General features: G+C 43.4%; 1 protein-coding gene across 1 annotated transcript in view; it reads left to right on the top strand.

Annotated features, from left to right (window-relative positions):
- DPYSL3 (dihydropyrimidinase like 3) overlaps positions 1-19,526 on the top strand; it is a 60,663-nt gene that overhangs the window by 27,204 nt on the left and 13,933 nt on the right. The window contains exons 2-8 of the mRNA XM_081036146.1: positions 1,188-1,276; positions 5,700-5,884; positions 8,331-8,495; positions 10,137-10,198; positions 11,081-11,161; positions 14,842-14,910; positions 18,848-18,968. Of these exons, the coding sequence (XP_080892272.1) occupies positions 1,188-1,276; positions 5,700-5,884; positions 8,331-8,495; positions 10,137-10,198; positions 11,081-11,161; positions 14,842-14,910; positions 18,848-18,968 (772 nt within the window). The remainder of the gene's footprint in view (positions 1-1,187; positions 1,277-5,699; positions 5,885-8,330; positions 8,496-10,136; positions 10,199-11,080; positions 11,162-14,841; positions 14,911-18,847; positions 18,969-19,526) is intronic.

Genomic DNA, 19,526 nt, shown 5'->3' with positions numbered 1-19,526 from the left:
GGGAGGGAGGGAGTTGAATTCCGTAAGTTGTATTCTTAACAAAATCCAACCAGCTGTTCTTTTTTCATGCTCTAGTTCCACTCAACCAGGCTCCTAACAATTTTCTTCTTCCCCATGAACCTAACACAGCTCCATCATCCCTCATGCTGCAGTCTAAGCTCCAGTCATTTAATGAAATCTGTAATCTCTAAAGCTGACACTGGTTCATTTCTCTCCTGACTTATACATAAAGTACGTTCATATTTTGTTAAAAGCTTTGGAGTATATGTGCCTTGTTTCTAATTGGATCACTTATCTAAACTTCACCTAAGTTATAATTTTAAAGAGACTTTTCTCATACGAAAAAGCAAATTTTAAATAATAAAACCAATAAAGCAATGCATTTCGGAAAATATGAGAAATACTGAGTATAATGAAGCAAATATGACTCCTGCATAATTTCTCCAGCCCAAGTGAAATAGCATAGCTATTTTGTCTTTTTTTTCTATCGAGTGGTTTTCTTATACATTCCACAACTTTGTGTGCACGTGTGCAGACATGCGTAAGTATCCTGAATTTTAAATATGACATTCTCCCCATGTCATTATAAAGACTTTTAAAGGTTGTTTCATGGTATGCCTGATCTTAAGTTCTATTTTTGAGAATCACCAATGAGTGCCAACAGAATACCAGACTGGGTGCTGGGCACTGAGGTATATATTATCCCACATATACGGGTTGATTTCCTAAGCGCCTCAATGATCTGCAGTTTAAAAAAATCCTCTCCCCTGACAATATGGCGTGATGAAATTCCTTATTCTCGTGCAATACCTTGGACGCGGGATAAAATATTAAATATTAAAATATTAATAAATAAATATTAAAATATTAAATATTAAATATTTAGTGCTTACGGAAGCAGAAAACATGATTAAAAAGAATGTCTCCCCTGAAGTAGCTATGTTTCTGAGTAGCTAGGATAAATTTCAAAAGCAAGAGTTGAAACTCCAGGATAATTTGAGTTCGAGGCAAACGAGAAAGACTGGATCCCCAACAAATACAACTCTTTCAAATACTGAGTACACTGAGCACACAGATGTCTGTGTTCCTACTTGATCTCTAGAGCAATGAGTTGGGAAAACCTTGGCAGCACACTCTTCTCTGAAATCTTAGCTCTGAGAATGACTCACGTGTTCCTTCTTTTCTAGAGTGACCGTCTTCTTATCAAGGGAGGCAGAATCGTCAACGATGATCAGTCCTTTTACGCTGATATTTACATGGAAGATGGCTTAATAAAGTACGTACCTAGAACATTTCTCTTTATCTGTTTGTACTTTACCTCTTCATTAGAGGCACAGAAAGAAGCTTGCTGCTTTCTGCTTCCTAGACTGGTGGTTCCCCTGTGTTTAATTTTTCTTTCTCTCCTTAAAAATGAGTCTTTATTTTTAACTTTTCAGTCTGGACGCACCTGGCCCTTTAAAAGTGGAAACTAGCCTTAGAACACTTGACTCACACGAATGAAGTGAAAACTCTTAATTTAAGCAAGCAAATGATACTGAGGGCTACTTTGTACAAGTTGAGTTGATGGCACTCTGTGGGTCTTGGAGAAGTGGAATAGGTGATGACTGTCATGAAGAATACTGAAAAATGTGCAAAAATTATAGCACCCTAAAAATATAAGGTCTTTTGTGATATGTACCAAAACAATTCAAATGAGGTAAATGATTTAGAAGCGCACAGAAAGCACAGATCTCTTCAGAGGAAGGTGTTTCTTTTGGAGTGGAGAAGGCATTTAAACTGAACTTTGAATTAGGTAGGACTTAGATGAGCAGAGCACAGATATGACATACATTCCGGGCAAGATTTCAAGAGACAGTTTAGGCATGTAGAATTACTTTAAAAAGTAGTTTGCTATTAGATGCCTGTAAGCAGCACAGCCAGGTAACCTTTATGTGCAGGTTCCTTACCTAGTGACCTTTAAACAAATATTTTGACCTATACATAGCTTTTCATCACATAAAGCAAGGTACACAGTGACAAGATATTACGTAAAACTGGTGTATCCAACTCATCCTATTAGCTATCCTTGACCTCGTTCAGTTTTATTTTTATATTATTCAACTTCATTGGCTAGTTTAAGATTCTGGTTATAGGAGACTTCTTACTTATCTTTGAAAGCATGGCTTAGCTATAACTTTTTGTAGGTGGACATTCCTTACCAGGCCCCAAATCTAGGCTAGCTTCCCCTTCTATGAGCTTTCAAAACACCCTGTGCTTTTGTCAATCATAGCAATTCTGACACTGTTAGGCCCCCTTGAGGGCAAGGACCATGCTTTGTACATCTCTATATCTCCAGCACGTAACCCAGTACTTAGCACACAGAGCACTTAGCACTTTTATAACAGCTACCTTTTACTGAGCGTGTAGTATGTGTTAGGCACTGTGTTAAATGTTTTACATGACTTATCTAACCTGCCACCAATCCTGTGATGTAAGTACTATTATTATCCTCTTCTCAGATGAGAAGAACAGAGAAAGTAAATAACTTTCTAAAGATCAACATAGTAATCAAATACATTGAATGAATGAATGAATGAATGAATGAATGAATGAATGAATGAATGAATAAACAAACAAATGAAGAATGAAGACATTGGTGATTAGTTGCCTTACCAATTTACACAATTACTTTTTCATATTATAAGTAGGGAAAATGGAAATAACCAATATGAAACAATAATTTTGAGAAAATATGAGCCATCCTTGATTTTATAGTTTACTATTACTAAAAAATTATTGTATATAGTCAGCTCTCTTTGGAGGTAGTGAACTCCCTCATTTAGAGATTGAATAATGGAAAACACTTTAATACCTAATGCTTCTTCCCCATTTCAGTGGCAGGCATCACTAATTGATCACAGAACTTTTCACAGTTGATGCTTAAATACAGGCTCAGAATCCGTCTTCACACAGTGTTTCAAGCATCTACTCTCAGAGTTGAATATGTAAAATGAATCCTTTTTACCATCTTTATTAGAATAGACAAGGTCACTTGCCAAGGATAGTATAGAAGGAATGTAACCATGAGATGTGTGTGCTGGTGGTAGAGAGAAGGTTAGATAAACATAACTGTAATCCTGAAGTTTTACAACAACATTGTTAATTCCAACAACATTGTTAATTCACAGAACGTAAAAACAGAAATGCAGTCGATCCTTGACTTATTGATGGTTTGACTTAGGATTTTTCAACTTTACAACGGTACGGAAGTGATACACCTTCAGTAGAAATCGTGCTTCGGAGTTTGATTGTTGATCTTTCCCTGGGTGAGTGATAGGTGGTATGACACCCTCTTGTGATACAGGGCAGCAGCAGAGAGATGATGTTGCCCACCTGTAGGCTAATCTAAGTATTTTTAGCACGTTAAGGTACGTTAAACTAAGCTACGATGTTTGGTAGGTTAGGGGTACTAAATGCGTTTTCAACTTAATGATACTTTCAACTTATGGTGAGTTGATTGGGATGTAACCCCCATCGTAAGTCCGGGAGTATCTGTAATTGACTCCAGTTGTGACGCAGTTGTTTTCCTGTGACTATTTATGGAGTACCTGCTATGTGCAGGGCAGTTGCCTAAGTCACTGGACACATGCTCTCTCACCAATGGTAGATACCTTTGTACCCAAACCGTCGTGTTCTCTTCCCCCAGGGACCTTGTCATCGCTTAGGGGAACTGAGAAATCTGTATATATGCAAAGCACAGATAGAACATTACCAGATAATATTACTATCAAGTATTGCATTAGCAAATACTGTGTTTCCCTGAAAATAAGACCGGGTCTTATAGTATTAAGTTTTGTTCCAAAAGATGCATTAGGGCTTATGTTCAGGGGATGTCCTCCTGAAAAATCATGCTAGGGCTTATTTCCCGGTGAGGTCTTATTTTCGGGGAAACATGGTAGATGAGATTCAGAAGAAGGAGAGGGCTATTTTGGAGTAGAGCTATATGAGAGCAGCATAATAGTTGATATTTGTTGAATTCTTATGTATCTAACAGTGTCCTTTGGACCTGACACCTATTAATAGTTAATCTACACAACAACCCTATGGAGGAGGCATTTTTATTACATTTTACAAATGAAGGAATTGGGACCTGGTGAGGCTAAGTAACTTGTCCAAGGTCATAACCAAGATTGTGTTTCTAGACAGCCCATATCCAGAGCAGATTCACCCTCTTAATTATTAGACCTGGCTGTCAGTAGAAACTTGAGTAAGGAGGGCGACAGAAGCCGAGCCTTCAAAGATTAACGTGACCTTGATTACTTCGGTGGAGAAAAAGGGGGAAGGCATTTCTGTTTCAGACTTGGTGTTATACCAGTTGTCAAAATGGGGGAAACGTAACTACATACACACACACAGGCCAGGCAACTCTTCATGCCCTCGGTTCTCAGCTTCGCTTAGAGGAAAATCAGTTGAGGGAGAAAAACAGGAACATGACTGGCCAGTATCTGGACTAGAATGGGGTTACAATCAGAGGCTGCATTTTTTCCACAGTGTGTTTTGAATTGTGGTGGCTCTGGAATGACCCAGTGGTGATGCGGTAAAGTCGAACTGTTAGAGATGTCAGGAATATTTTAGTTGCAGAAGACTTTGGCAGGCTAGTGTGGACGTCTCACTGCCCCAACAGAGTGTCTTTCTTGGCTGGCTATGAACAAAAGGGGAAGCATTCGTGCCACTGGAGGTGGGACACAGGTATCCCCAAGGTAGGTCATATTTAAGGACAATGCAGGGCTTATGAATCATAGTTCTACCTGGAATCCATATTGGACAGGTTTCACTGGCTGCTTAAATCAAGGGAGTGAAATCACATATAAACCAAGCAACATGGGATGGGTTATGAAGGACACTGTGCCAAGAGTAGTTGTGTTTGTTACTTATTTTGTGTAGTGTGCCTTTGGCATACTCACCGGCTTCCTTCCCACCCGAGTCCCACACTCTTTTTCCTGGGATGCTCTTAAGCTTCCTGGGCAAAGGTGTATCTGGCGGAGGTTGTCATAGTCATCTTCCTTGGCTTGAAGCTTCTGCTGAGATGCTGACCCCACAAAAGCAGCTGGGGCCGGGCATCTGCTTCTTTGACTTCCTGCTTTTGAATCTGCCTTCAGATGTGATTGACAGACAAATTATTGGGGGAGGGTGGAATTGGGAGTGAAGACTGAGGTACAAAAGGACCGATTCCTCTTTTGTTAGGAGCACAGATGAGCCCATGTAGAGGATAGGTAAGTTCACCTACCTATTCCTTCAATGATTTATTGCCTCCTACAATGTCCTAACAGTTCATTATTTTACACTCTTTCAATCCTTTTCCAAATGTTATTCCTCACCCTTAACTAAAATAACGAACAAAATGAAAGAGATAATGAAAATACTTATACTTTCAAAAATATTTATTTCACACCCTATATTCCAGACACTATCAAACCCCTGGGATTACAGTTCTAACCCAGGACACATGGTTCCACCAAACCTTATATTGGAATGTTTTGTGTCTGTAAAAACTGTTTTTTGTGTATATCTACCTTTACTTGTTTCTGGATTGCTAAGCTAGTGAATCACTTGCAAAGACGACTTTGATGGCTATGTTACAAAGTTTAAAATCCTTATAATCCTACTTTTGTCTTCGAAGTTGCTCTTTAAAATGACCGGTTGTGTCACTGTCTTGCCAGGCAAATTGGAGACAACCTGATTGTCCCTGGAGGTGTGAAGACCATCGAGGCCAATGGGAAGATGGTGATCCCTGGAGGCGTTGATGTCCACACTCACTTCCAGATGCCCTACAAAGGGATGACCACAGTGGACGACTTCTTCCAAGGGACGAAGGCTGCCTTAGCGGGAGGCACAACCATGATCAGTAGGTCCCCCAATATCACACACTCCTGGTCCCAAGCAGCGAGTATAACTAATGCGTTAACCACTGTGCTCTCTGATGATAATTTATATACTTCCCTTAAGATGCTGTATAGACTTCCTGCCTGATGGGACCTGAGAAAAGCAGGTTGGCGTGAGGACATGGGCAGCTCGCCATAGCTCCACAGAGGAGAGGCATGAGGCTTATGACTGAAAGCAACGGTCCTCTCTTATTTGCCTTAGCAGTAGGAGCTGGGTGTGCAGTGGATGGGGCATCAGAAATGATCACCTCTGGGCCCATCACTGGAGAATGTGGAATGAAAAAGTTGTGGATAGTGGGAGGAAAGTTATTTCAGAGCTCCCAACTTTGGTCAGAGGCAAGAGGGGCAGAGAACAAGATAGCAGAATGTGCAAATGGAGTTAAGAAGCATCCCAGAGAGAACGATAATGGAGACTCGCTGTTTTGGAGAAATCAGTGGACTTGAGTGGCATTTAGTGTTGTCTGTATTTTGACGAGTTCATCTTCAAGATTAAGCAAGTTGTGGGTTTTGTCTCTTGTGTTTGTTTATCTGTTTGTTTGTTTGTTTTCTGGTAACTATTGCAATTACAAAGAAACCCAGGAACCGATAGCCTTCCAGGGCAGTCCATCCTGTCCCAAAGGAATCCTGATGAATTGGATCCATTCCCAACCCCTGGCCCACACTTGGTCTGCAAGAGCACTGTTTATTTTAACACCATATACATCCATCCAAGAACACAGCACAGCTGAGCCGTAGACTTACTCATTATCTTTTGCTTCCTTTTGACAGAGGCACTAGCAGGGTTCAGCTTCAGCTAGTTGGGTGTGGAAGCCCAGGAAAATTGCATCAGGGCCATAAAAGGTGCAATTCAGGGAGACCAAAGCTTTTCTCCAGCTGAAGGGAGGAAACCAGCTGACTTCTCAGCAGCCGCCTGCCCAAAAGGCCCTGGTGTGGGTCCAGACATCAGTAATGTAGCTCCCTGTATTTGCTTTCCGATAAGTGCACTTAGGCTGTTTGTGATAGAAAGCTGAGGAAATGAGTGGCTTTGGCTTGGCTTCCTGCCATCTGGCCAAGGAGTTGGACTGGTTCAGCATTTTGGAGATGTGCATTATGCTTGGTCTTCTGCGTTAGAGAAGAAGCAGGAAGAAAGTCAAAGTTTCAGGTGACAAGGGAGAAAAGTGTACAAAGAACTACAAAGCATACATAATCTTTCGTAGACCATTTAAAAATCCTAGATATGCAAAAAAAAAAAACCCAACCATAAATCACACATCGCTGTTCTAGTTTGGCTATACATATTTTTTTCTATTTAACAAAAATAGGATCATAATAGATGTAGTATGTTTTAGCTCGCCATTTTCACGAAACAATATGTCATGGATGTCTTTCCATTCATTTATTTTTATTCGACCACAACATGTAAAACGGATGCCTAATCATCCATTTGATGAAGGTATCATGATTTCATATTTAATCAAGCTTCCCTATTGTTAAAGATTTTGATTATTTCTAGTTTTTTTCACTTATATAAATAATTTGCAGTGACAAATATTGTTAGAACCCAGATTTTGCATACAGCAATGTTGATTTCCTTAGGGAAAATTCTTAGGCACAGGAATGATTTTTGAGTTAAGGGATATGAAAAGTGTCAAGGTTTTGATGTCTATTTCACATTCTTCTTAGGAAAGTTGTACCAATTTACACTTTCCTTCAATTGTCCAGGGGAACTATGAAAGCGTCACGTTTGCCTTATTCTCAGCAACTATAAATGTTATTATTTTTTAAAATATTATTCATTGTTGCAGGTAATGCAAGAGTAGTTTTGGGCCTCAAGGAAACCAGATTCTTGACAAAGGATCTACACAGAAATAAGATCTGTGGGCCCAGTGTCAGGTTCATTTAACTGACACTGGCTCTTTCCTACAGCAGTCAGCACGAGAATGTCACTCTCTTGTGCCCTGACAAAACTTTAAAACCCCTCTCCACCCTTAGAAGGGAGTCTGACTGTTATCTCTTATAGGGACTCCCTGTAGGACTGGTAATAATGGCACGTAGTATACACACATTGACAGTTAACATTTATTGAGCACTTACTGTGTGCCAAGCATCAGGCAGAGCATTTTACATGTATTTTCCCTCTTACTCTTATAACCAACTTAGAAGGAAGGCATCAGGACATCCTGTGCCCCACCCCACTTGGCACTCATTTTAAGGAGGAGAAAACTGAGGTATAGAGAAGAAGTTAGTAATTTGCCCAAGGTCACATAGTTTTACCTGACAGTTAAATCATCATCAGCACTTTACAAGGTTAATTCCATGCTCACGAAATAGAGATTGTGTGGTCGTAGCTAAGCACGCAGGGGCAGACCTGTGCAGAGGGGAACAAGGGCCATGTCAATGAGTCACCTGTCTGGGGCCTCTGTCATTCAGTTGACCACGTGGTGCCCGAGCCTGAGTCCAGCCTGACGGAGGCCTATGAGAAGTGGCGAGAATGGGCCGATGGGAAGAGTTGCTGTGACTACGCCTTGCACGTGGACATCACCCGCTGGAACGACAGCATCAAGCAGGAAGTGCAGAGCCTGATCAAGGACAAAGGTGGGCTTCCATGTGCCCTCTTCCTTCTCCCTTGCCTCCCCCTCGCCCATCATGCCTGCACCATCCACTCCTGTGGGTCCCTTCTCCTTGCCTGGAGCCTGGAACCTTGAGCATGGGTGCTGGCTGTAGGGGCACCACTATGTCACAGGCACTTTATTTATGCCATTGTTTTACTCCTTATAGGATCCCCATGGGATAGGGATTGCTCTCCTCATTTGGCAGATGGAGCAGCCTCAGGCTACCGAGGCTCAGAACGAGTAGCCCAGGATCACGGAGCTAGTAAACAGTAGATCTCCCCACCATCTGTGTCTCACCCCCATGCAGTGCTACCCATTTGACAGGAAGAAACTGAGTCAGGGGAGACGAACATCTTACCTAAGGTCACACAGCAAATCAATACGAGATTAGGAATTTTTAACCTCCATCATTTGTACTCACTGAGCCGTCTTGAAGCACATGGGAGTGAGTGCAGGGCAGGAGTGTGCTCTGGGCTGGAGGGCTGAGTGTCACTTCCTGGAGGATGAGTTTTCCTTTCCATTCCTTACTTCAGCCCACAAGCTCTGCCCAATCCTTCCTGCTAGAGAATGTGAGAATAACCCCTCCCCTTATTTCTTCTGTCTCCTGTCACACTGGACGTCTGAACTGGGGTAGAAAATTGAATGGCTTTAACACCCACTTCCCTTCCAAAGTGCCTGGGTCACTCCATGGATGACACAGGCTGTGGGAAGGGTAGTGTTGGGGAAAACTGCCCTCAGTTGAACCACTCTGGGTAAGAAAATTCTCAAATTACCACCCGCTTTTGGCTTGGACTACTGTGCACTGAGTGTCCTTGGAGACCAAAATTATCCTCTGCTTTCCAAAATGACTCTCTGTTCCCAATCCCACCTATTTCTGTAAATTACTATATCAATAATTTGTTTTGGGCGAAAAAGTAAATGGCTCTTTCCTTATAACCCTTAAGACATAGATATTTAAGCACAAGGTGACACTTGACGTCTGCCCATTAGCTCTGTTAGTTCTCCAAGGACAGAGTCCATCTCATGCCTCCTCTCACAGGCCTTATGTAGAGCAGATATTCACTAAATCTTGAATTGAACCAATCCCAGGAGATCCATTCATAGTGACCTCATAAGTGCCAGGCCTGGTGCTACAGGCAAGGCCTGAATATGTTATCTCATTTAACATTTCCAACCACCCTATGAAGTAGGGCTTGTTATTTTTCCATTTTACCTATGAGGAAACCGAGGCTCAAGAGGTTAGGTAGTCGAAGCTCACTGGACGAGTATGTGGTACCACACCCAGTGTGTGAATACAACCAGTGTGCTGCAGTGATTCTCAATGACATATACCATCTTGGGCCGTATCGAAGCTTATTGGCCTTCTGCTGGGGAGTGCTGGAGGGAGGAGGCAAGAAAGAGGCACAGAAGACCATTCTCTATGACATCACGTGGAATTGTTGCTTTTACAGGGTGAGGAGGGAATAGGAAAATGCTTTTAGAAAATGGGAAGCATCCGCTTGGTATTGGATGGGAGCCTGTAATGCACTCAGGCCCGTGGGCGATGGAAGTGAGAATCAAGGATGGAGGGTGGTTACGATAATGCTGTCTTCTTCCTGTTTTCCCTCCCTTCTGTCTCTTGCAGGGGTTAACTCCTTCATGGTTTACATGGCTTATAAGGATTTGTATCAAGTGTCCAACACAGAGGTAACAACCCATCACTGTGTGGTTTGGGGTATCTGGATGGGTTTCCTATTGCTGCTGATGACCTTGGCTCTTTCAACATGAGTCACTGTGGGAGACCACTGGGCCAGAATGCTTCCTGAAGCCCTCGCAGTCCACACTACATTTTGAATAAGGTAACAGTCAGGGTGCCCATGGCAAAGCAGACAGGGAGCTAGAATTTCCACTGGCAGCAGCTTTCTCAAGAGAACAAGAGGAAGGACATGCCTCAGTCTCCATCTACCAAACAAGTCCAAACTCCTTTTGAGCTCAGTAAACATGTGAGGTGCTCAGCCTTGCAGGAGGAAGGAGGGCCTGCTATGTGGGGTAATCGTCCCAGCTTGCCTCTGACTCTCTCCCTAAGAAATTCGTGAGATGTGTTTCTTTTAGACAACTCTCAAGTTTTCCGGGGAACTACAAGAAATTAGTTCCCATACCTCCTGGTTCGCAGGTGAAGAGAGGTTAAGGCATAGGGGTTTCAGCTTTTGTGTTAGCTTCTCACCAGGCTATGGTAGCTTTCAGAAGCACTTGCTGAGAAGGATTCTGGGACTCTATGTCAGCTCACTGGGAAATAGTTCCATACAAATCTGTGCTGGGGGCAGAGTAGAGGAGTTGGTAGCACTTTATTGAGTATTCACCCTGTCTGCCCAGGAGACACAGTAGGCTCTTTATATAGACAATTTCCCAGCGTTCCTTTGGACTTGTACTCCCCTTTGGTTGTGTGTGTTTTAGTCTGTATTTCTGCCCTAGTCACGTGTTTCCTCTGGCTTTACCCCATTCATTTTTGCTCTGGCTCTAGTAACAGCCCTTGACTGCTCAAAGCATCTCTGGCTTGTGAAGGTGACAGAAGACTCATTTCTATTTCAGCTCTACGAGATCTTCACCTGTCTGGGAGAGCTGGGAGCCATTGCTCAAGTTCATGCTGAGAATGGGGATATCATTGCCCAGGTAACAGCATGCAGCTCCCTGAAATGTGCTTTCTGCATGGGCTTCGTTCTACATCCCATTTGGTGCCTCATTTCTTCGCTGTTGCTCGAGCTCTCAGTGTGTGCAAGACAGCAGCATAAGTACTCGGCTCAAAACCTGCCTTCAAGGACCTCACAGTCTAGGAGGAGGGAAAAAAGGAAATGTGGACAAGTGAGAGAGAAAGTGGAAGCTGCTGGAAAACGGGGAGGTATCCGGCCATTCTGGAGAATCAGAAAAGGCTTCCTGGAAGAGGAGGTTCTCAAATCAGGCTATTGGGAGAGCATTGTTGATTCTCTTTTGAAAATGAGTCCAAGCTACGTGACATTCTCTGTCCTAAGAGAAACCCTAAGGCAGCATTTCTCAGAAGCCAGAGATCCGATCCAGAACTGTGGAACTCATGGCCTTAGATAATAAAGAATTTAGGTCTTGTGGGGATTAGATGTCCCACTGCTTTCCTAGAAATCATACTGAGAAACCTGAGGAAAGAGTAATGAACGTGAGGGCCTGAAGGCCCAACTGATCATTTGGAAGGAAGCAGAAAGCACTTCTGTCTCCATCTCCAGGTTGCTTAATGGGCTAGTTGCACAGATGTGTTTTAACCAGGGTTTTATTTTTTTCAGAATTGGCCTCCGTTAGGTGGAGGCTGCCAGAAAAGAATGTGAGTGCTCTTAGTCCATTTGATAACATTAATAACAAGAAACCATTATTCATTCCTTCAAAGAGCATTTCCTGAGCGCCTTCAGCCAGGCCCTAGGCGGTAGAGGTGAGCCAAGACAGATGCATTCCATAGCTCACAAGTGCTTGGGCTGTGCCTTCGTTTCCGAATCGCCCAGCACTTGGTGAACATGATTGACAGGAGCATGAGAACAACGCTTAGGCCGATCCTGTGTCAGACCCGTGAGCTTCCAATAGCAGAGCCCATTTGGCCAGCGGTTACTACCATGTGCCAAGCTCTGATAAGTGCTCTAGCAGGTTCTCATTTCATCCTCACCCAACCTTTTAAGGATGGCTGCCGACCTCCCCATTTTATAGATGAGAGCAATGAGGTTCGGAAATATTAGGTCACTGGCGACAGGATTACAGGCAATAACTATGAGGACAAAAGCTTAGTTCCCTAAGGTGATGTGCCTCAGTGGGCATCTTACCCAGAGATGGTGCATTCAGGCTCTTCCTCCACCATCCAACTACAGGCCTCCTGGAGAGGCAGCGCCCCGGCAGTTCAGGGCTCCGACTGGTCAAGTGCTGCCTCACTAGTGCAGGAGGTGAGCTAAGTGTGGAGTTTCCTCTCCTTTTGACCAAGGAGGTTAATTAGTCAGCCCCCTGACAGCCTTCTCCCACGTCCTTCACACACTCAGAGATAATGAAATCATTTTCCAAAGAGGGTCCAATTGCCTTGCTCCTGTGGGAGGCTTCCTGATGGTATTAGAGCTGTCACTCCTCCTCCCCTTTCTCCGCGTTTTCAGTGCAGCAGCTGGAGGCCCCAGCCCTCCGTCCAGATGCCCTAGAAACCAAACGCCCTGCTTCTTCATTCTGGACCCCGTGGCAGCAAATGGACTCCAACTTAAAGCCCATTCTTCAACTTGTGTGTGTCTGGTTTCCCTCACCCCTACCCTTCCCTACCTTGGGAAGATCTGTTCTCAGTCAGAAAAAGAATAAGGGCATGTCTCCATTTGGATGAGTTTCTAGTGTGTGCTTATTAAATTCAGCTTGAGCTGAAAGATTTTATCACATTATCTAAATGAAGGCAGCTGCTGTACTCAGAGTTTCTTGCTGCACTTTATGCCAAAGTGACTGAGGGAAGAAGAAATTCTTTTCTGTGGGTCTCAACGAGGGACATTTTTTAAGTTTCAAGCTGACAGGACAATCTGAGATTGCAGCTTCCTTAGCCATTTATCTCACAAGCATTTACTGAGTACCTACTATGTGTAAAACATTGAAGGAAGGAAGATGAAAAAGACTCCTTTCCTCATGGAGCAAACTGAAACTGGAATGTAATTACATCAGCCATCAGTGCTTCCAACCCACGTAAGGTGGCCACCGATGGGTCTTCACAAGCCATTCTTACTCTTCCAGCTGGAGGGGCAGCATGGCTTTTAGGACAGGACTTCCCAGTACGAGCAGTCACTGGAATCACCTGTGGAGCTGAAAGAACGATTCCTAGGATTCTCCGAGTTCTGGAGATTCTCATTCAGAAAGTCAGGAGTAGAGTTCAGAGAAGTGAATTTTTTGAAAAAATTTCCCTGGTGATTTGCATGTGCTTGGGAAGACTGCTCTCGCGAGCTTATCCTTCCTTGAGCGTGTCGTATAGTTAGACAGAAGATGCTTTAGGCAGAGACCTTAACCCTTATGTGACTTCAGGAGGCAATTCAGAGTAGAAACGCACCAGAGTCTAGGAGGAATTTTATTAAGTCCATGTTTTCGACAAGTGAAACAGTCAGAATGAAAAGTGGAGGTACTGTACTGGAAAAATCACCCTCTGACCTGCTGTAGCGCTGGGGACAGTGACCATTTTACATGTCACGGTTGCTTATCGTATATGCATCTTTGTTTCTACTATTCGTTTAAAATTATGTATTATTAAAAACAAAACAAAACAGAAAACTATACAAATAGTCTTCTTTTCCAGGTCGAAGGAATCCCTTCCTTTCTAAACATCTTGTAGTTCCAAAGTGAGACAAAGCATTGTTCAATTCACTCTTTCTCCTTCTCTTACATCACCCGTATAGAGGTTCTTAGGAAGTGGCTTTTGTACTTGGAGAGTGAATGCCAACAAACCTGCAGAGATGGTGGCTTAGAATTTGTGCCAGTTCCAATTAGCCCATGTGTCTTGTTCACTGCTCAGCCACCTGCTTCTTCCAGAAAGCTGGCTGGAAGTCTGAGAAATTTAGCCGTCAGCCAGAGGGGTAGGTCAAATAGAATTTGACCTAAAGATTCATGTAAGAAATGCTGGTTAGAGGCATTATTTTGTCTGGTTAAATTCTAGGCCATTCATTTCAGTCATAAATTTAAAGCACAAAAAGCCTGAGGGGCTTGTTAAAATGCAGATTCCTAGAACGTAACCTTATATATCCTGATTTGGTAGGCATGGATATGCAGACATCTATATTTCTGCAAATGCAACCCAGTTAATTCTGATATAGGTGGTGGGTGGACTAGGCTTTGGGACGCATAGCATTACACTGTGAGTCCTATGAAGTCAGGGGCCTCGTGGCCTTCATTTAAGTACCTCACCTAGAGCCTCACATGAAGCAAATACTGAATAATTTTGATGAATGAATAGGTTTTAATATGCATGAATGAATGAAAAAAACACAGAAAAAAGCGAGTTAAGGGAGTATGCTTTCAGAGGTGTCTGCATCTGGAAAAAATCAAGAATAAGTGATCTGGTGTGACTATTGATACGTAATGTAGAAAAAAACTGATACTCTTTAACAGACTGTCTTTCTTTTAATAAAAGCAAGCCACCCTTAAATGGCTTTTCCTCCTTTTAGCTCAGACTCTACCCTATTTTGCAATTCCAGATATAGAGTGAACAAATTTATTTAACACATAGATCTTATTATTTGTCTCTTGAACACATCTGTAGATGAGAATATGCGTAATTTTTCCACATCTCAACTGAGCTCATCTAAAATGTGTTTTCTGTTCTTTTCTCATTGTAGGAGCAAAACCGGATGTTGGAAATGGGGATAACTGGCCCAGAAGGTCATGTACTGAGCAGACCAGAGGAGGTAAGTTGCAGGGTGATGGCAGCTGGGAGAAGGAGAGAAGTCGTAAAAGTGGAAGCTTTCTTCTTTACCAGCATCTTCCACAAGACTCTCATTATCACAGTCACAATCCCAGCAGCTTCCCTTATGGCCTGTCAGTCATTTCACACTTGGACTGTTTGTAGTCAGCCTACCTTTCCTAGGCACTTGTACCCACAGTATATGAACAAACAAAAGGTGGTGAGACTCTGAATACCAGACAGCACTATCAGAATGCTTCTTCCAAAGACCACTTCTGACTGATCTATCTCAAGGACCCCTAAGAAAATTAGAAACAATATAAAGGAAGTGATGACTTCTGATCCCCACTCTCTCTAACGATAGCACCAGTTGGAGTGTACTCTGCAGTTATTCATTAGGAGTGGTAAATATCTAAGTCCTTTCTTAATCGGTGTGAATCTCAGAGACATTTCCACTTATTCCCTTATTCCATATTATATTTTGAGTCCTCTAAAATACTGGCCATGTGGACAAGAGGCTGAGTGGGTTTTTCATGGGCATTATATCTGTCAATTTGGAAGGTGATGATTGCATCTAGGTATGGAAGGAAGTTTCCCATGTGTAAAATGAATGCTGATTAGCGACTGTGTTTAGCAGCTGAAGAGCGAATGAAAGGTAACTAGGGGCTGATTCCGTGTATCTGGGATGTCAGCCACCTCAGCTGCTGGCACGGGCACAGAGCTGTGAACTGGCTAGCCATATGGCTGAAAGCATATTGGCGTTGGGGGACCAGCCTGGGTCTGGCTCCTGGAGCCCATTCACGGTCTTCATGTCAGCAAAGTGAAGTGTCATTCCAAGCCCCACACTCTGCAACAGGTAGAAGCAGAGATCAGAACCAGAAATGATTGCGTTCTCATTGCCCATCTCTTTTTGAATATTTTTTAAAAATTGAAATGTGACACACATAGAGAAAAGTGTTCCTATCATAAAAGTACAATGAATTTTCAGAAACTGAATACACTTGTTTAACTAGCACCCAGTTGGAAAAATAGCATATTATCAGCACCCCAGAAAATCCCTTGTCTAACGATATTTTTGTTACCAACTGAAATAATTTATGATTTTGTCTGTTGGTAGGAATATAAGTCAGTGCAGCCACTGTGGAAAACAGTAAGGACGTTCCTCAAAAAATTAGACATAGCACTATATAGCAGTTCTACTTCTGGATATTTATTTGAAGAAAACAAAAACACTAACTCGAAAAGATATCTGCACCCCCATGTTCATTGCTGCATTATTGACAATAGCCAAGATACGGAAACAACCTCAGTGCCCATCGATCATCCATCGACGAATGGATGAAAAAACTGTGGTATGCACACACACACACACACACACACACAGGAATATTATTCAGCCATAAAAAAAGAATGAAATTCTGCCATTTGTAATCGATGGACCTTGAGAGCATTATGCTACGTGAAATAAGTCAGAGCAGGATCAATACCATAGGATCTCACTTACACGTGGAATCTAAAAAACAAAGCAAAAAAACCCAACCAAGCTCGTAGATACAAAGAACAGATTGGTGGTTGCCAGAGACAGAGGGTAGGGGAATTGGATGAAGACGGTCAGGAGGTACAACTTTCCAATTACGAAATAAATAAGACATGGGGATGTAATGTACAGCATGGTGACTGTAGTTAACCATACTGTATTTCATACTTGAAAGTAGCTAAGAGGGTGGGTTTTCACCGTTCTCATCACAAGCAAAAAATTTGTAAGTGTGTGGTGAGGGATTGTAAGTAGATTTATTGTGGTGATCATGTCACCGTAGGCACAAATATCGAATCATTATGTTGTACACGTAAAACTAATACAGTATTATATGTCAGTTATACCTCAATTTAAAAATTTTGGGGATGGGTTTACAGTCACAGCATTCCTGAAAACAGTCTGTGTCCTTAACGCCAGGTCCCTTGTAAGGACTACTTGCTTTTCCCCGGTGCTCTGCTAACTGCTTTGTCCCACTTGTCTTTGCTGTGCTGCTCTGGGTGGTTGGTGTTACTGGTGTGTCATGAAGCTCCAAGAGTTAAGGCGCTGGCCCATCACGTCTGAAGGATTGGAATGTTGCTTGCACAGTGCAAGTAGACCAGGGTGACCAGCACTGTTTGTGACACTTTTCTTAAATGCTGGTCACTGTGGAGATGTGCTGGCAAGATAGATCCTTCCGGAGCAGCCAGGGGATTTCTGAACAAAGTCTATTTTTGTTCCTTGGTTTGTTTGTTCAACCCTCCCCATCCCCCCTCCTCCACATTCCCGTCTCCTTTTTAGTAGAAAGCCTCTCGGCTGCAGATCCCAGCAACCCTGGAAGCCCTTTTGGGTGAAGTTGGAGAATGATGTAACCTTCTAAAGATAGTCATGTTGTCAAGGTGCTGGAAAACCTGCAGTGCTGTGAGGGAATGAGATCAAAGGGCCTGGGCTGAGGTCAGGGGGCGGCTGGAGCGGTCAGCATAGATGCGGAGAAGGAGGACTGGCATAGAAGCAGCCAGCCCCTCTTCAGGTCAAAGCACACCCAGATTCTATCTTGAGTGATACTGTTCAAAGGGTAGAGCCCGAGGTCCAGGGACACTACCCCACTGTCTAGGTGCTTCAGGAAGGTGGCCACATTCCCCTGCTGTCAGGAGCCTATCGGGTCTTGTCCACATGGGACAAAGTATAGCTTGGGGGGGGGGGTGCCAGCTGGACCAGCCAAGTTCTCAGAGTCTGTCTGGTGCACCACACTCACCATGGCCAGTTACTGGTTTGTAGCATATAAGCATGGAGCATGTACAAAAACCATGTAAGTGGTTTTTGTTCTAAAGTGTTGGGCTGCACAGGCTAACCAGAATGTCATATCCATCCCAAAAGGAACTGTTAACGATTAAATGGACAAACACTAGTGTCTCCTCTTCGGGCTGAATTGGACTAACATGCGGGGCAACTTTGGGTAGTAACAAAGGCTCTCGCACACTGGTCAGAAGCTGCCATCAGCAAGAAGACCAATAGCCACCCTTCAGGGATGGCCTCATCCTGCAGTGAGCTCATTGCCTTACAAGGATGGACTCTTTTAATCCTCATAACAGCCATATGTGTCAGGTCCTGTTATTATCCCCACTTTAAAGACAAGGAAACTGAAGCTTTGGGAGGTTGTGTAAGGTACCTGAGGTCCCCCAGCTTCTAAGTGGCAGAACCAGAACTCAGACCCAGGCCATTTGAGAACACCTGAGCTCCAGGCCCTGATTTGCTAATAAAAAATAAGTGAAACCTCATTATTTCTTACTTAATACTCGTAATGGGGCCGGTTAGCATCTTTGAAAACCTGAATTCTACATTAAGGTGGCTTGGAGATCGATAACAAAAGACGTCTTTGTGCTGAGAAGTCTGGGAATTATTAGGATAAGACATGCCTGCTGGAATTAACCCATCACTGACATGCCGTTGCCACAGGAAAGGAATTGAGGACACGTGATGGCTAATGGTCTTTACTGGTTATTTTATACATATTGGTATTGGGAATGTGTTCTGCCAGAGAATCTGCCGTGGGAAGATTGGGGGGGGCGACCACTTCTGTCACACGTAGCCTTTGTGATAATCACAGGGAGAGGAGAATAGGCCAAGGAAAGACTCCATCTCCTCTGATGGCAGAGCTGATTTACTCTGTGCTTTCCCTGATAGCCCTATGCTGTCCTGTCCTGACCTGCACTTCACAGGGGAGGGGTGCAGGCACTGAGAAGCCCGGGAAAGGGACACAGCTGGGAAGTGCTGGATCTGAGGTTCCTATCCAGCGCTGCCGTCTCCAGATCCTTTAGGCTTCTACCTCTGCACTGTGTTCCCAGTGCCAGGCAGGGCACTGGCAGCTTCGAGAGGCTTCTCTTCCTGTTGACTCTTAGAAACTCTCTTTTGTTTGTTTGGTTTGCAGCTGGAAGCTGAGGCTGTGTTCCGTGCCATCACCATCGCCAGCCAAACCAACTGCCCTCTCTATGTCACAAAGGTCATGAGCAAAAGCGCGGCCGACCTCATCTCGCAAGCCAGGAAAAAAGGTGACTTGTGCTCCCAAGATCTTGGGGCCCTGATATGCCACGTGGCCCCTCGTGTCCCTGGATGCCCTGTGGTATAAATGGTGCCTACTTTGCTTATTGTCTTAGTCTCTGGAAAGCCCCTCATTCAAATTAGCCCATTTGATCCTTTCCATATCTGCGTGGATAGCAGGATCCCGGATTTCTCCCACTTGGCAGATGAGTAAACTGAGGTTCAGGAAAAGGTAAGGGTTTTGCCTGAGATGACACAGCTTGAATCAGTTCTTTGCAGACTTGATTCATCTTTCTTCCCCCCCTTTGATCTTTTATTGTCAGTTTGCATTATCTGAACTTTATAAATGGACTAATTAGTTAAGATATATTGGGTGCAGTAGTCAAAGATCCAACTCAAACTGACTTAAAACAAACAAAAGTAACTTATTGGTTGAAGGTTTTTTTAGGCGTGGCCAGATGGAGCGGTTGAAACAGTGGGATTAGGGCTCTGTCACTCATTCCTGCTTTGGGTCCGTTTGGCTTCTGTCTGAACAGTGACAAGAATTAAAGCCAAGAGGCACCTGTTGT

This window comes from Rhinolophus hipposideros (assembly GCF_964194185.1).
Source record: "Rhinolophus hipposideros genome assembly, chromosome: 23".
NCBI classification, from domain to species: Eukaryota; Metazoa; Chordata; class Mammalia; order Chiroptera; family Rhinolophidae; genus Rhinolophus; species Rhinolophus hipposideros.
This window is presented reverse-complemented; position numbering and strand designations above follow the sequence as displayed.